Here is an 18,028-nt window from a genome sequence, read left to right as displayed (position 1 = left end):
ATTACTAACAGGGCGTATTTCGTAGGGATCCGTGAAGTGCCGTCTTCTGAACAATCTGAGTTTTTTAAGGTGCCTTTTAAGTTGTCTCTCGCTTAATATAATATTATGATGCTTATTGAGACTCGCTCTGATTTCTAATTGACTTAAACCTAGTTGATGGTATAATTTTATCAAATCGTCGAATGATTCCATAGCTCTGTAACTATTGTAGTACAATTTCATAAACAATAATAAATTGATAACTATACAAATAATACTACCAAATCGGTCAGATTAGCTAGATGATTCACTTACTGTTCAATTTTAATTAATAATGAATAGTTCACATAAGACATGAGACTTTGCGCCAAACAGCTTTGGTTAACTGTCTAGTTGCAGTGTACAAGTTGCAATTACCTAGTCCTAACTGCGAGTTAAAAATGCAAATTAGTACTAAGTGCTACTTAAAAGAGACAATTAGTACTAATTGCGAGTTAAAAATGGCAATTAGTACTAATTTCGACTTAACAGTTGCAATTAGTACTAATTTCGACTTAAAAGTGGCAATTAGTACTAATTGCCAGTTAAAAGTCGTAATTATAAAAAGAAAGTAACTAGTGGCCCTTCTACGCCTTCGTAATACAGACCCTCGGTGTCCCTCAGCCAGCCATTCTCCTATACTTAAGCAAGATCGTGGGGGTAATTGTTATGCAAACTTCTTTTCTATGCGATCACTAATAAATCTACGTATTTGCACTGGTAAAATCGAAGGATTTACGCTCATACTTAAAACGCAAACGAATTATGAGTTGCTCGTTTTACCATTCTCGTGGGCAAACGAATTATTTCATTATAGGTTGCTCGTTTTATTCCCTTTAAATAAAAAATTAACCGTCTATTCAACTACATTTATTTTTCTGAAAGCTATACAATTCAATTACATTATTTTCTAAAAGCTACATATAATTATTTACAAGATATTTATTTTAAAAAATTGACAAATTTTTCTATGTAGGCCACTTCTTCTCCCAGACGTCGTTCATTGAGGCGTGCTGCTGCAACTTCCTCCTTTAACCTCCTGGTTTTTTCTTGAGCTTCAAGATAGCGTTGCCTGAATATGGGCGTCTTCTACTCTAACCATGCCAGCGACGCCCTGCCTAACTCTCGAGGCGTAGAGGGCTCGAACCAGGAGGAGGGAGCGACGTCGGAAGGTTGTGGCACTACAATTTCTTGAGTTCCTGATGTTGAAGGAGACTGGGAGATTGTTTCATATAAAGTTTCCTCGAAAACCTCCCTCAACACTTTCATATCCTTCTGTGCGTGCCTGTAACAAAGAGAATAGGAATATTAGAACATTCTTTTCACTAAACTTTCAAAGTAACACTTACTGAGGATGCAGACCGGTGGTGGCACTCGTTTGTTGTTGTTTGGAATCTTCTATCGGCGGTGGTGGGGGTGGTGGATTTATTATATGTTGCAGTACACGCGCTGTTCCCTCTGGGATACTGAAACAAACACACAAATATTAATGTTAGGTTAATTTTGATTACACCTCTTACAACTTACTGTAATTGATAACTTGAAGATTTTGGTGGTAATATATGAGTAGGAGGTGCTGCTGCAGCGTTTGTATGATGTTGATACTGACTACAAATATAAATTTAAAGTATTAAAAGTTTTTCGGTGCACTTACAGCATGTTATTGACAGTATTTGTTTTTAGGCCGTGCTCCAACGATGGGTCACTGAGCTGTGGTGTAGGTATTACTTTTAAAAAAAAGGATAAGTCAAAGGTATTTAAATCTTCTATCTTTTGGTGCATTCATTAAAAACTTCAAACGATAGCAACAAGCCAAAGAAATGTTCTGCATTTACAGAAAGCGACCAAAGATGATTTTTTATTTCACCCAGATGACAGTTTCAAAAGTCATACTTGAAGTATCGTTACTTAGCAACTTTAAAGCACGTGTGTTTTAAAGGCCTTTTTTCGCACGCATTTGAGTGTTTAAAACGGAGATTGTGATTCAGGTATAATAAAATAGTATATTAAGATACAAGTGTATAATCAAGTCTTTAAAGCACGCGCAACGAGTTTAAGGGCACGACGCAAAGCGGAGTGCCTTTAACGTTGTAAGTGCTTTAAAGACTAATTATACACGTGTATCTTATAGTATTTTTTATTATACCTGCAGTATAATTTAAAAATAGGAAATACAATGAAGTCATATTGACGATATACTCGAATACATGTTTAATTAAGTGGGCTGGGTGTTCGAAATTTCACGGTTGCCATGGAAATGTCACTTGACGTTTGCTTATAATCATCATAATCTTTGTTCCGTTGAAAAAGATAATACACCGTCCATTAAATCGCTTGTTGTAAAATCTAAACAAACGTTGGTAGGTGTAAAATCCAAATCCAGTAAAGCCTATTATAAAGAATATGAAAAGGTGTTTCCATGGACGAATAGGAAGTTACTTTCGAATACAGTTTTAAATGCATCCATAATGCTGGCATATATGAAGGAAATGTCAAAGGTATTTAAATCTTCTATATTTTGGTGCATTCATTCAAAACTTTAAAGCAATGCTGCGATTAAAAAGTGGAACAGATTTGGAAGCATCCCCTAAATTACGCGCGTTTGTGAAAGCTTCAACCAAAGGATAGGTACAAAAGCCAAAGAAATGTTCTGCATTTACAGAAAGCGACCTAAGAGGATTTTTTATTTCATCCAGATGACAGTTTCAAAAGTCATACTTGAAGTATCGTTACTTAGCAACTGTAAAGCACGTGTGTTTTTAAAGGCCCTTTTTCGCATGCATTTGAGTGTTTAAAACGGATATTGTGATTCAGGTATAATAAAAAAAAATAATTTAAATGTTTGTTTTGATCTAGGGCAAAACAACTGTAACTCCTCGGAATACAAAAAATCTGCATCTCATGCAGAATCACTAAATGAGACACAAACATCAAGTCCGCTTCCGCATGAAACAACGGAACAAGTTTTTGATATTCCAACATCTCCTGTTGACAATGGTGGTAAGTAAACGAAAGCTCTTATTTCCACTGCAAAATCAACAACTTTTTTCCAACAGCTAAGACAGGCACCTTTACAGCTTAGACTTTCACTTTCCGCTACTCACTAGTCACTGGCGACTTAATTTTTAGTAACTTGAAGCTTGAATTTCGACAAATGTGGGACATTTTACGCGACACTGGCTTTGCAGTATTGGGGCAAGTGCACAAATGGGGGAAGTGCAACTTTGAGGTTCTACAAAAACAGAAAAAGTGTCCCAAACTAGTTTTTTACATAGGAAAAGTTATAGAAATTGCAGAGGAAATCAGAGTAACATTTTTACGTAAAAGACGAACGTATTTTGTATTTCCACAAGTAGCTGATGAGGTGGCTGTAGTAGAAGATGCCATCCGCAAAAAATTACCAAATCCGGATGTTAGACGTGGTCTCCACAACTTTAGAATTAAATTCCCTGAAGACATAGATATTCAGTGAATATTCATTGTAACTTTAATGTTTTTGCATTGTGTGGTACATTTGCAACAGTGACAGTATAGTTGTTTATAGCTCTATACAATTTAATAAATGATACAGTTGTAGTGTTTCATTGAGAACATTTCTTAGTACTTCTATGCACTTGCCCCAATCTATATAATAAACAAGTACATGGAAAATAGGCCTGGGGTGTGCTCTTGCCCCGATGATATGGGGCAAGTGCACACCCAGCCCATTAAATAAAAAAAAAATTAATTGCTCTTGAAGTAAAAAACCTACACCTTGAACCAATTGCAAAAACGATCCTATACGTGTACTCATAATAACCACAAAGTTTGAAGACGGTGCATTGCATAACTCAGCCCTACAAGCATTGTGAACTTGAACTTGCCAAATGAGGGGGTGCACTTGCCCCAACTCACCTTATTGAAAATTTCAAAACGGGACAATCCCGCCTAATGTGGGACGAATTGTCTCTTTATAACTGGATCCCAACAAGCGTACATTATATGTGTGTTACCCTCCTTCCTTAGTTTTTTATTTCAATGGAATTGTAGCTCGAACTGTAGGTTAGGATTATTACAATGAAAACATGTTCCCATCGATAGATTTTATTCAACACTGACTTACAAACAAAAACTAACATACATGTGTTATGCTTTGATCGAGAGATGGCGACAACAACACTACCATCATTCTACGCTGTTTATGTTTTGAACTTATAATCTACAACACCCCCACTAAGTCGAAATATAAAATTAATATTAATATTAAACACAAAAACAATGACATGATTGCAAAGGGATATCTCCTAAAAGGTTCAAAAACTTATTATGCTTAGTAATACATAATCCTTTTGTGAAAATATCAGCTATCATACCTGCTGTTTGCAAATATTCAACAGAGATAACGTTATCAGCTATGGCATCTCTAATAAAATGATGCCTGGCATCTATGTGTTTAGAGCACTTATGAAATACAGGATTCAGACATTTTGAGTGCGCTTGGTTATCATTACATAACAGTACATTATTCAATCTGCCAGTTAAATTGTGCAATAAATTTCTCAATATATGAACGAAATCGTACTTGAACTGTTACCGAATTACCGAAAAATCGTATTCCAATCAAGTCAAAGTGGATTTTTAAGCTGAAATGTCATTCCGATGGAACTCTTAATCGTTATAAGGCTCGACTTGTTGCCAAAGGATATTCGCAAAAGGAGGGACTAGATTACACGGAAACATTTTCACCTGTTGTTCGTTATGAAACTTTACGCATTTTGTTAACCATAGCGACATAATGTTGGCGATTTCATATTGTTATCAAATTCTATAAAACTAATAGATTTGACTAAACAACAATTGATGCAAATGTTTGAAATGAAGTATCTTGGTAAAATGCAATATTGTTTAGGCATTGAAATTCAACGTGATAGAGATAAAGGGGATACATTGTTAAAACAAACTAATTCTGTTGAAACTATTTTAAGAAAATGTATCATGCATGATTGTAAACCTATTTGTATCCCTAATGATGTTAATAACAAAGTATGCAAAGTTTCAGAAAATAACAAGCGAAAAGCCGTAAAGCGTGTTATGAGGTATCTGCGTGGCACCACTGGAGCAACATTGAAGTATTCATCCTCTGAAAAACCCGCAAATTATTGAATACAATAATTTCTTGCTTCAATGAAGTTAACGCTAGCACGCATGGGCGTACGCAGAGGCAAAAAATAAAATTGGCGGAAAAAAATGTTTAATGAAACACATAATATACATTTTTATTTACAATAAAATAAGTTTCCTTGGGTCTTCTGCAAATTTATTGATAACAACATCGACGAATGAATCGTTTGCTGCAACAAGTTGCCGGTGTATACTAAGCATGCACAATCCTATTAAAAAAAGATTATGAGTAACAAGCAGTCATATTTTCAATAAATATACCATTCAAACGATCATCCGTCATAGTTGATCGAAGCCACGTTTTCACCCGCCTTGGTTTAATGTCATTCATTACTAAGTACTAACGCAAGTCATTAATTGTTTTCAGATAAAGGTATACTTGAATGGTAAATGTTCATGCCCAAGAGGACAAGTACTTTGTCATCATATGGCAGCATTATGTATTAATGCTCACCATAACGTAAGTATCACCGATAAGCCTTTCACATGGAATGTGCCCAGTACTTCCACCGAAAAAAAAGAAAAAATTCTTCAACTGAAGGACATTTACCCTGCAAAATACACACCATTAAAAAAACTGTATAGCACAAACGGATGTAAATAAATTTAAAAACAATCTATTACGCACACATGCTATTGGATGCAGCTGGTTACTGAAGACCCCTCCAAATGAAGAAGAATCTTTACTGCCCGACATAGAAACCATTTTGTTTTCTTCAGACTTTTTGGCAGCAGAAAATAAAACACAATTTCTTTTAGAGAAATTAATTCTCAGTAGAGAAGACATTTTAAAAATAGCCGAGAAGATTATTGGACAATATGCTAATGAGCAGTGGTTGGCTAGCACGAAAATTACGTCTCTCTGGCATCAAATTTGGCGTAATTTTAAAAGCGAGTAATCGAAATAAGTTTAGTAAATCCTTATTCACAAATGTATTGGAAGGGTATGACCTCTCTAAGAGCCGTTTTACACTTTGCTAAATTTAGTACTAAAACTTGTACTAAATTTAGGATGTAAATTTGGTATTAAATTTATGAAAGTGTCATACTTGAAAGTTATTAGGATGTAAAAATTGTACAAGATTTTTAGGACTTGCTCTATTTTTTTTTACGAATCTGCGCGTAAATGTGCGCAGTCAACAAGATTTCCGCGAATTTAAGTAGTTCCATGTGATTTTAAAGCAACATAACCTCTTTTACCTAACGTTTTTACGATTGTTCGACGTTCGTATTTTCGTGTTATATATTATTTACTTTATTCCTCTGAATATTAAAGAAATGTCTTGGACACATGAACAAGTGTTGATCCTAATCGAAGAATACGAAAAACATCCGTGTTTGTACAATGTGAAGTCGAAGGAGTACAGAAATCGACATTCAAGAAATGCTGCGTTAATGCATGTGGTGAACGCATTAAAGGCGTAAAAAAGGACATCACAATAGCAGACATCAAAATAAGTGGAACGGCATAAGAACAAAATTTTATGTCGGAGCATAAAAGGGTGTCAGCGTCAATGAAAAGTGGCTCTGGAGAAGAAGATGTAAGAACATTAATAATGTCGCTTTACTTTTATATTAAAATGTGTTACATTTTAGGTATATAAACCCATATTATGGTATTTCAAAAATATGCAGTTTATTTTAAATAATGGCCATGAACCACGATTTTCCATTGACAGTATGGATGGGACTGAATTTACTGATCAATATGAAGAAGCAGAATCGCAAGAGGTAAATATATTTCTGTATTAATTTCATTAACGACTAACGAGAACTCGTGTGTGTGACCAGGCACAATCAAAAAATATTATATTAGAGTATATTATTTATTTACAGACCGAGGAGACGTTTTTTGTAAAAGAAGCGGCAGATGGTTCCGTTTTAGTGGACGACACCGGCAATGAAATTTATGTAGACGTTCAATCTCCATCTACTAGCAGTGGCAGCAGAACAGACAGCACATTTTCAGCCAAGCCAGGCAAAAAACGAAAACGAGTTGCTGTAGACACTGAAGAACAGGAGAACAGATTATTAAAATCTGCAAGCACTGCAGTAGAAAATATTGCCAAATATCTGGAGCAGCCAATAAATAGTAACAAAGAAAATCGCAGAGGCGAGTGCGATATATTTGGTGAATTCGTGGGCCAAAAGCTTAAATCCATCGCTAATAAATATTTAAGGAGCGAAGCACAGTCCAAAATCATGCAATTACTGGATGAATGTGTACGGCAAGACGAGAATTAGTTATAACTATGCACAAGTTACTTTATTTTTTTCATGATTAGGTATTAATTATTATAAATACTTACTACCTACTACATTTAAGTGAAAAATTGCTTAATAATTAATAAGATTATTACATAGAAATTAAAGTTATATTGTGTAAAACAGTCATTTTAAACTTAGTTAAATATTATTATTTCTGATAACAGTTTCCTGCCACTCGACCATTCCTACAGGAGAATTAAAATATTCCTTGTATTCATTTCTGATCATTCTTACAGCATCTGCTGACCTGTTGCTGCTAGTAGATTGAATTCTTTGTAAATTGGTTAATGTTATAGGTGATTTGTCACTCCCATCGGTGTATATTCTGCCTTTAGATACGCAAAGAAAATTATGCAGGACTACACAAGCTAACGTTATTTTCTCCACTTTTTCTGCTGACAAATTAATGGGGTTTAACAATACCCTAAAGCGGTTTGCCAGAATACCGAAACTACTCTCTACTATTCTCCTAGCTCTGGATAGCCTATAATTGTATATTTTAGAATTATGATCTAAACCTCGCTGAGGATATGGCTTCATTAAATTAGGTGACAATGGAAATGCATCATCTGCAATAAATACAAAAGGAACTTTTTCTTTTCTACCTGGCAAATTATTTGGTTGGGGCAGATTCAAAGTATTATTTTTCAATGCATTAAACAGATTGCTTTGTTGAAATACGCCACCATCACTTATCCTTCCGTTTACGCCTACGTTAACATAGGTAAATTTATAAGTAGCATCAGCAACTGCCAACAGGACAATGCTATTTGTGCCTTTATAGTTAAAAAAATACGATCCATCTGAAATTGGTGCACGGAATGTTATGTGACGGCCATCGATAGCACCTAGGCATTGAGGGAATTGCCACAGCTCTTGAAAGTTATTTGCAATAGCTTCCCATTCAGAAACGGATGATGGTGGTAAAAGTTAATAATAACAGTATTTACTTGCTTCTGGAAGGAACTGCGTTTCTAAAGAAAGTATCTTCGGTTTTAATGTCGTCATTTATTAAGTGAAGTATATAATCGCATTGATCTTCACATAAGCGTAAAAAATTGTTGTAGGAATATGGATCTTCAGTTTTCAATTCCTTATTAAGCAGCGATAAAATACCTTTTCCTTCAGAACGCCTACTTAACCATTCTTTACACCATACACTACGCTTTCGCTTATCTTTATATTTTCTTCTTTGCAAACGACGTTTGATAATAATATTAATCAGCATTACATTTATAGCGGCACATACTACTAAAATTTGGGTTTTATTCGGCATTATAAATAAATAAACAACGGTTCTATCACATGTAAACAGAGCTCAGTGACACATTGACAGTTAGAAATAAAAAGTGTGGTTAAAAAATCCCACTTGTACGCAAGTTTAGGACATTAACATTTAGGATGAATGTAAAACAGGACTATACAAAATCTTTGTACATTTTTTACATCCCAATAATTTTCAAGTATGACACTTTCATAAATTTAGTACCAAATTTACATCCTAAATTTAGTACAAGTTTTAGTACTAAATTTAGCAAAGTGTAAAACGGCTCTAACAAACAAGCGGTCCAATGAGGTAAAGAAAACGAGCCAATACCCATCCAAATGCTTGAAGAGACCAACAATGTTATCGTTAACTCAACTGGATTATGGTTAGATCCTTGTGGGTTTATCGGTGCAAGTCCTGATGGATTAGTTGGCGACTTGGCAGTAGTGGAGGTGAAATGTCCTTTTAAACATAGGAATTCGTTCCTGAACGAGGCTTTAAAGAATGACAAAACATACATCATTTATATAGATAAGTATGATTATTATCATTAAATGCAAGGTGAAATGTTTGTAACACTTAGGAAACTTTGTCATTTAGTGGTGTGGACTCCAGCAGAATGCATCATTGTGGATGTTGAGAAAGATCAGGAGTTTCAAATGCGAATATCTCCGAAACGAATCAATAGAATTTAAAAAGCAAAGCAGATTAGTAATCACGATTAAATTGGATTTCAAATAATGTGCCATTTGCCACAGGATTCCATTTAAAAGTTTAGGGGTTAAGCTCCCTATATAGAGGGGTGAAGACTCGGGTTCGTGATTTGTATTCAAAAAGTTGTCCCCCTCGAATACAAAATTGACGTGTTCGAGGATTTTTCGAAATTTCTAAATTTAATACCCTAAAATCCCTCTGTATACTTCTCGTTGGGCCACTCTGTATAAGTACCTACATAACGTTTTCATTTTTATTTTTTTTCCTTCAAATTGAATAACAATGTTACATTACTATTAATAACCATCCTGTCCTTACAAGCATATTCCTATCAAACTACATTTAAACATGGTGTGTTAATTACTATCCTCACAATAATATTGTTCGACTTCTTTGATTAATGGACATTGAAAATTAGTCAAAGCTGCTACCACTTGAAATACAAAATTTGCATGGAGCAATAATGTTTGCGGTATAAGTGCTAAAATTTGGTATACTTTCATACGCCTGATTGCTCTTTCTACGTGAATTCGTGCACGAGCAATCGTCTCTGTCAACAAAACTTGCAGAGGTGTGAATTGGGAAGTAGTTAAAAATGGGGGGATGTTTATACTAACACCAGGGGGTAAACAGTCTTTAATTAAACATCTTTTATCAGCTAATACTAAGTCCCCTGCTGATTGCTCTAAAATTCCACAATGTTGAACAATTTTTTTATCGGATGTGGATCCAGGATACAAATTCGACACATACGTTATCACACCATTAGGTGCAACTCCAACAAGGCTCTCCAAGTATTTCTCTGTTTATACGAACTATATGTCAGGTTTTGTTTAGTGATACTACTTCTACAGGTTGTGGTATATACCTCTGTGCAATTTAAAATTACTCGACAATTCGTAAAGGTACTAAAACAATTTTAAAGGCACAGTTTGTTTAAACTCGCGGTGGTATAATAGCCATTAGCTTCATAAAAAGCACTTCATGTAAAACATGAACCCACGTTAAAACAACATTAGGTACGGTGCTCTAAGACCCATTGAATCTAAGTGCGAGATCGTCATGAGGAAAGTTTTGTCTCAGTTTCATTGGAGTCATAAGAATTTGATCCTCTCTATTCAATTGATTTACAGTCCACTTATAGTAATAATTAATGTCAATATTAATGCAGAGATCAAATAACTACCTACATATTTCCGCATTTGGAAGTCCAGTATATAGTAGCACCAACTTATCATTATTACAAATATGTTGAAATGAAAACTAAACGGATAGTTGTCTAATGTTACTTTTGGCTTCCTCTAACTCTTTCTTTAAAAAGTACCTAGTTCTCTGCATCAACTGAAGCTGTTGATATTACAGTAGTGCCAACCTACTTAATATAAACTCACTTACTACATATAGGTAGTCTTTTATTAAAAGTAAACATTACAAAAAAATTGATTTACCAGTAGTTGACACACATGTCAACAATAGATTCTTAATGTAAAAATCAGTCCTATTGTTGACACACCTACTAATCTAACCTGGTAAAATCATGCCTGTAAACCCTTCTAAAAATATTGTGAGTGACGAAGCATATGAAGGCGCTTCTTTCATCCCCTAAGGATCACTTGCTGATAAAGGTTAGTTTGTGTAAAACATTGCATGCTCATGCTTCCAAAGTTTGTGGTTGTATATGGTGACAATTATGGATATTGGAGGAAGTTGCAGCTTGCAGATTAGAGGAATTGTTAAAAATGAACGTAGACTACATAGAAGATGGAGAATCGATGCTGTTGTTAGTATTCCAAACACAAAAACTAAAAGTCAAGAGTTTTTACCATTGTTGAGGCGGAGAAGAATTCAGTTATTTGGCATTATATAGGAAGAGCTGGATGTACATAAAAGCCCCTTATAAATTATGCTTTTCATATTACCTGTTCTGAAAATAAAGAAAATGAATACTTTCTGAATGTTTTACAAGTAAACAAAAATGAGGGATTAAAGTTTTTTTAATCCCTAGGGATTAAAATTACCTATTAAAATGCACAAAAATTAGGGATTAAAGTCGATAAAAACGTTTCGGTATTGTCCTATCGTGTACGTATACGTACACTACTTACGTCCAAAGTATGTACCTATTGTACGTACGCAACCATTTCGTGATACTGGCTTCTATCTTTCAAGGTTGCAGAGGGGAATAACTGCATTGATGCTTCTGTAAATAAAAACAATAAACTATGGCTACACACACATAGAAAAACTTACGTATCAGAAGTTCATTCAACTTCAGTTTACTAAAGGATTCTTTTCTACGCCTGCCCAAAAAACTAAATGTGGTACCACAGAAATTATTGGTAATTAGCTTCTGTGTTGCTCGAAAAACAAACTCGTATATGTATCTTTTCCACCAATATGAGACACGTCTTTAGCCTAGCCAAAACACAGAGAAAAAGCAATATTAATTATTATGACAGAATTTTATTCAACATTGCATGTTGACGTTGTATCAGATACAAAAATACAAACTTTTTGGAAAATGACAAACTAAAATTAAATATTACACTTACGGTGCTCTCCATATGCTCTGGTGTAGGTACTTAAGTACGTTTCCAATTCAGTTAAATGTTCCAGCGAATTGATTGGTAGATTTGCCACAAGCACAAAAATGGATTCTGCATTATCAATGTTCTCTTCGCTTTCGGTATTGTTTAGGACCTGTAAAATCAGCATGTATGCGAACCCAAGGTCTGCTTGGCACTTCCCAATGGTGAGTTGGAACTTGTGTAGGATCTTTCTGGTTTTGTGCACACACTGGGCAGGATCGAGTTAAGGCTTCAATGTCTTTGTCTATATTTTTCCAGTAACAAGTGGACCTTTCAATGACTTTCATTTTCACTATACCAACGTGTGTCTCGTGGAGCTCTTCTAATATTAAATGTTGAAGCGAAGCTGGTATCACGACTCTTGATCCTCGAAGAATAATACCTTGATGAATTGAGTATTGCGATTGGTTGTATTCTGTTGATAATAATTCTTTCTTTAACGCCTGTAGTTCTAGATCTTTTTCGGTTTCGGTTCGAATTCGTTCTCTTGTAATTATTGAAGAAGTTATTTGATTTATTAATACTGATTGAATTACATCTGTGTCATCTACTTCGTTGGTATCTGATTGACTTAAATTCCTCGATAAATAATCAACGTTCTGATGTTTTCCCGCTCTGTATTGAATTTTATATTGAAACTGACGTAGAAATAATGCATATCTTGTCAATCGTAATGCACTAATTAATAGTAATTGCTTGTCTGGATTAAAAATGGATTGTATCGTTTGTTATCTGTGATTAAGGTGAATTCTCTTCCGTAAAGGTATTGAAAGAATTTCTTTACAGACCAATAAATCGCCGTGGCTTCCTTGTCAAGATGACTGTAGTTTTTCTCCGCTGCGGTGAGTGTTCTGGAAATATATGCGACAGGTTTATTCTGGCCATTAAGAGGGATCCAACGCGATTGAATTTTAACCGTGTGTAAGGGTTTCGTGCACGAATTCTGGAGCCGGCATTTTTAGGAATTTCGTCCTCAATTTTTTTTTATTGTGCAGACAAGGGATGAAACTACGTACGTATAGAAGCACTTTCTAAATAATTGTTATAGAACGTTTTGTTTCTTTAATTTTTCAAATAAGCGTCCTTTGTAGAATTATATTCTTCACGGTTCATATCTGGTTTTTCACAGTTGTCTCCATAGTGTTTATTGAGATGACCCTCAGTTCGATTTTCTTTTTGCTTTTTTTCTTCTGTTTTTGTCATCTACGAACGTTTCGCCTAATTTTGATCAATTCAGACCGTATTGCATATTTTCCGGGCTGCCTCCCACCCACCATCCAAATATTATAAATATTTTGAACATTTCATGTGCAACAATGAAGCTAAGCCGTGCAGTTCCTCTTTTACAAATAATATGTTTTTTAAAGAGCAGCGAAACCGTTTTCCATGTGCTCCAAGTTTCATGATTGATGTTAGGAAAGACTTTATATCAACAATGCGCCGTCCCTCAAAAATTTCTATATTTTGGGAAGTTACAGATGTATTTCCCAAATTATCAACCTGAAAGTTAAAAAAACTCAAAAAATCCTTGGTTCCCATGGTGTTAATTTATTGCCAATAATTAACGTTATGGGAACATAAAGCTTCGATTTTAGGTAATTTGAAATTTTGTAGTTTAATGAAACTTACTAGATCGTTTTTCAAACAAGCTTGACTACTTACTAATTTGTTGTTCACAATTATGTGGGGACCGAAGTGGGAACATGACGGATCATCAGAAGAAATAGGGTCGCCATTCTAAATCAAAATATAAATTATACTAGTGTTACAATGGTCATTGAATACAACTATTGTGTTTAATGTCTTTAAGAAGGTACTTGCCATCTTTTTCAAGGGGAACGTTTTCTTCTTGTTTCTGTAAGCGGATAATCGTAAATGACTTTTATTCCCTCGTCTATAATGTTTATCGTCACTCATTGTGGTCGATAGGTACTAAAGCACTCACAAACACTTTAAAATCCGAAATACAAATGAAAACGCTGTCTAAAGACGCTAAACGCTAAAACAATACTTTCAGACGTATACCTATTATAGACTAAAATGTGCAATAAGGTAATATTCAGCTGGAAAGTATATCATATCCTATTTCACCGCTATTATTCCTTTACAGTTGCCGGCCCGTACCTATTAATGTGGGTATAATTAGTGATAATAATTATAGATTACTTATACCGTTCATAGGCAAAAAAGACCTGTTGTGCTTTACTTGGAAGGAAAGTTGTGTTTGCCACATATGAAGATAAGTGTTATAACTTTGTGACAAGGGAAGATGATGTGGCAAAAACTGAATTGTGCTGCAGCCACTAAGAGGCAGATTCTCGAATAATTTACCATCTTGGTAAACTACCAACAAGTAGCAAAGTCATTATTAGCGCTTCCGATATGGATATTGCTGTTATTGCTTTGGGAAATGTAAAATTGACGCTACCATCAAGGTGTAGATGGAAATAGGTCTCTTTTCCAATAACACACAGAAATTCATAAATCTTCGAGAGATGTTCGTGAATTTGGGTGTTGATGTGTGTAACGCGCAGGGTAACGCGTTACCGGGTTCCCACGCATTTACCAGATGTATGACTTGTGTATGGTCCTCATGGTTTAGTTCATCGCAATTTGGGCGAATGCCATCGAAAAATGTCTGAGTTTCTACAATCCGTTTGATTGACGTGGATGGAACTATGTGAATCAGAAGTTTAGAATCAAATGGTTTGAAAGATCTCAGTAGTCAGTATCCTATCGCTATCTCTGTTGGTTAGGCTCTCGCACGCTTATCTCTCACACGCTCGCACTCGCTGGGAGTTACTATACCTACATTTTTTAACTTCTAAGACGTCTACCACTATTAAAGCTACACTTAATATCGTCTCCCAGGATATATTTTAAAGTAGTGACAAAAAGAGGAATTTTTTATGTATAATTTTTATACGGTCCTCATGGTTTAGTTCAGGGGTGTTTTTCCCTACATTGGAGGGTGTCTTTTGCTACCAACGCTGCACTTGAAATCGTCTGCCATAGCATATTTGAAAACTATGGAAAAAATGGGATTTCATGATACAAATCTTTTCCGTGACTCTTATAGTTTGGTAATTTAGTTGATCACCTAAAGAAGTCACCTATTCAGCGCCGCCCCAAGTTAATGCTGCCACTTACGACTGGCAGACGAGTGATTTTATTATTAGTTTTCAACTTACTTTCAGCCTGTATTGTCGAATTTTTTGTCGCTTATGGTTTAGTTACTATATACGCTGCCTCCCGGTCTATTATATGGACAAACTAAAACTAATTAGGTTCTATAGCCGTACGGCAAAGTAGCGTAGTCTATATCTAAACGGCGTCGTTTCGTGTACTGGACACGGTACCTTTTCTTCTCCGGTTTGGAGATTACATCATAGGTACACGTGCGAGCAATTCGGCGATCGGTCTCTACGTAAGTCTCTGGGGCATTATTTAGCACTGCGTCTTTAATAGTGTCAAAGTTCACTACGCGGCTGTTCTTATAGTTCAGGGAAATACCTTTCACTTTGCACACGACACTATACTTGTTCGCAATAGGGGAAAACACTTTATAGGCATAGTTTTTGGGGTCACCACTCACAAACTCCACTATTCTGCTCCCTGGTCCATAGCACTCGATTTCATCGGTCATGTCTCCGAGAAAACTGCCGATTGGAGGTCCCCATTCTTCGAACTTCTGCGTAAAGATCACGGAATCCGTCTCGAAATACAGCACCCTTTCGCCAACCTTCTCCAGGTACTCGTATAGTACAAGGCGAGCGTTGGCTGTGGTGTAGGCGGCCAGAACCACGTTCGTGGTTTTCAGGGACTCGACCGCATCCTCCGGGAGGGTCCATTGGACGATAAGAGTTTCGTCATTGACGGGGATGATAGAGTTCACTTCCACCGAGGGATCCGTCAGCATTTGGAAGAATTCTCCTGCCTCCGAAACGATACGCGTCTTCGAGAGATTGTCGCGTTGGCCAAACTTGCCCCAAAAAGAATTGAGAAACAGTTTGGCGATATAGCGGAGACCCGCGTTCACTTCAATCTTGCTCCGATAAAGTTGAACCCCCTCATGCTCCATGTAGTCGACTAGATACTGCATACATGTCTCTTCGGAAAGACACCAGGACGGTCATCCGCTGCACTCCTGTTTGGTCTTCAAGAAGTTGTCCACATAACCGGAGAATAAACCGCCGCTTTTGGTTGTACGGTCGTATTGCGTGGTCTTATACTCCCACACTTCTTGAAGATCTATCACAACGTAGCCCGATGAGATCGCTTTTCGTAGTTCGTCCGCTACGTAAGTGCCTGTGAAACGGCGATCCTCATCGCTGTGGTCACACTCGCCTTGCTGCATTGTTTCGCAGCATGACCGACACAGGGGAAACATAAGTTTACCATGGCATCTGTACGGAAGTACGGGATGGTATAAGTTTTGTGGAGGTAACACTGTACACTTGACCATGCCCTCTATGGTGTCTATGTTGACGGAACGAAGTTCTTCGGGCGTGACAAGTACTCTAGGATGGCCCAGAGGATACTTCCCATACTTGTTAACGTAGGGGTAGAGGGAACACACGTCCAAGTATCTTATTTCTTCCCCTTCTTCGGCCTTGTGGTATAGTTTGATGGCATTTGTCCGACCTCCAAAGAAGCCGTCGCGAGGATTTAGAGGTTCGTGTCTCAATATATTATTACCATTCAGCAAAGCAGGGGTTTCGGGATTATTGGTTAAATATGTGCGGAATTCACACTCCCACATTTCAATTAAATGGTAGCCTGCAGTACGAATGCGTGATGAAGTGGCTTCGGTTTTTTCACGCCGCGTACCCATTTTATCGGCTCTATTTCCTTTTAGGGGCGTCGTTTGATCGGGGAAACATCTCTCACAACCGTGGTAGTAACATCCGTGGAACTGGTACACGGTGGTCGTGGACGGTGAGTACCCATCGACAAGGATTCCTTCCTTTATGCTGACTTCTCGAGTGTTACCAGCATGCTGAAGATCGGGAACATCAGTGGTTTGTCGATGAACAAGCCATTTGATGGCTGTCCGACTCTGATTATCGGCTATCCTGTACCCTCCATGTGGAATGAGGCCGATCATCTCTTGAAGGAGATGTTTCTCCGGAACACCAGACTGCATGCAGAGGCGATCGTGCAGCACTCACGGAATGGATCCACCTTGTTCTCTTCGGTAAATTTCCGCCAGAACTAAATGCATGCCTGCCGTAAGATATTGACCTCTTGGACACAATATTTCACAATCTCCTCCTTAAAATTGAATACAAGGTTACGGCTAACTTCTGCGTTGTACCATTTGAAAAAATCAGCGCGAGTTTTTTCAGACATTTCGTCGGCTCCATAGAAATGCGGTGCAGGCAGTGGTCCAATGTAATTCGCATTTTCCAGAGTATTGAAGAAGTGTGGGAAGTGTCCTTTACACCCAAGAAAACCGAACGTTTTCGGAAGAGCACTTAAAGGGACGGGCATAAAGTTCAAACTGTCAATGAACCTAATGTTGTTATTACATGACAGCGACGTAATTTTTGTGCCCGTGGCGATGATGTCGGGATTCCATGCCGATGGAGTGTTCATCATTTCCTTCAAGATGAAGATACTATCGTACCCCTTACTGTTGTGAGCGATAGCCACGACGTCACGATTCTTACGAGCCAGAGAGGACATGAGTTTTAAAAGTTCATTCACGGGGTCTTCTTTGAATATATGTTCACGTGGGCCACAGTTATCACACGGGGTGGTAATGTTTGTATTTTTTGTGATGCACGATTTGCACAGTTGCTGAGCTGAGCTGAGCTACACACAAGAACGTGAACGTAAGTGTTACCGCGATTTTCAAATTGATCTTCTTGACGGCATTCGAAGTCGTAAAACACGAACACATAGTCTTTATCTAGCTTCTTTTTATCGGGGGTATTCTTCGCCATGTAGCACAAATGGCGTATTGGTCGGTCAGCTTGGCATGTAACGCATTTCTTGAAACCACATTTGT

At 36.8% G+C, this 18,028-nt stretch overlaps 3 protein-coding genes and 1 long non-coding RNA gene across 4 annotated transcripts; 1 reads left to right on the top strand and 3 right to left on the bottom strand.

Moving 5' to 3' along the window:
* Positions 1 to 1,000: 1,000 nt before the first annotated feature.
* On the bottom strand, positions 1,001 to 1,760 carry LOC116169030. The gene is made up of 4 exons (XM_031485062.1): positions 1,673 to 1,760; positions 1,546 to 1,626; positions 1,368 to 1,484; positions 1,001 to 1,303 (listed from the first exon to the last, which is right to left on the bottom strand). Exons 1-4 carry the CDS (start codon positions 1,675 to 1,677, stop codon positions 1,108 to 1,110), a joined length of 399 nt encoding a protein of 132 aa, XP_031340922.1. The 5' UTR covers positions 1,678 to 1,760; the 3' UTR covers positions 1,001 to 1,107.
* A 3,839-nt stretch (positions 1,761 to 5,599) lies between these two features.
* On the top strand, positions 5,600 to 7,488 carry LOC116169019. The gene is made up of 3 exons (XM_031485054.1): positions 5,600 to 6,719; positions 6,775 to 6,909; positions 7,015 to 7,488. The coding sequence occupies exons 1-3, from the start codon at positions 6,663 to 6,665 to the stop codon at positions 7,420 to 7,422; spliced, it is 600 nt and encodes a 199-aa protein (XP_031340914.1). The 5' UTR covers positions 5,600 to 6,662; the 3' UTR covers positions 7,423 to 7,488.
* Positions 7,489 to 11,386: 3,898 nt separating this feature from the next.
* LOC116169054 lies at positions 11,387 to 13,025 on the bottom strand. Its single transcript, XR_004144897.1, has 3 exons — positions 11,980 to 13,025; positions 11,678 to 11,842; positions 11,387 to 11,627 (listed from the first exon to the last, which is right to left on the bottom strand). It is a non-coding gene; the product is annotated as an uncharacterized LOC116169054 (long non-coding RNA).
* Positions 13,026 to 16,147: 3,122 nt separating this feature from the next.
* Positions 16,148 to 17,122, bottom strand: LOC116172836. Its single transcript, XM_031490166.1, has one exon. The coding sequence runs from the start codon at positions 17,120 to 17,122 to the stop codon at positions 16,148 to 16,150; it is 975 nt and encodes a 324-aa protein (XP_031346026.1).
* Between the last annotated feature and the right edge of the window lie 906 nt (positions 17,123 to 18,028).

Source organism: Photinus pyralis, unplaced genomic scaffold (assembly GCF_008802855.1).
Source record: "Photinus pyralis isolate 1611_PpyrPB1 unplaced genomic scaffold, Ppyr1.3 Ppyr1.4_LG1, whole genome shotgun sequence".
Taxonomy (NCBI): domain Eukaryota; kingdom Metazoa; phylum Arthropoda; class Insecta; order Coleoptera; family Lampyridae; genus Photinus; species Photinus pyralis.
Note: the sequence above shows the minus strand (reverse complement) of the source record. Positions and strands in the feature narration are given on the sequence as shown.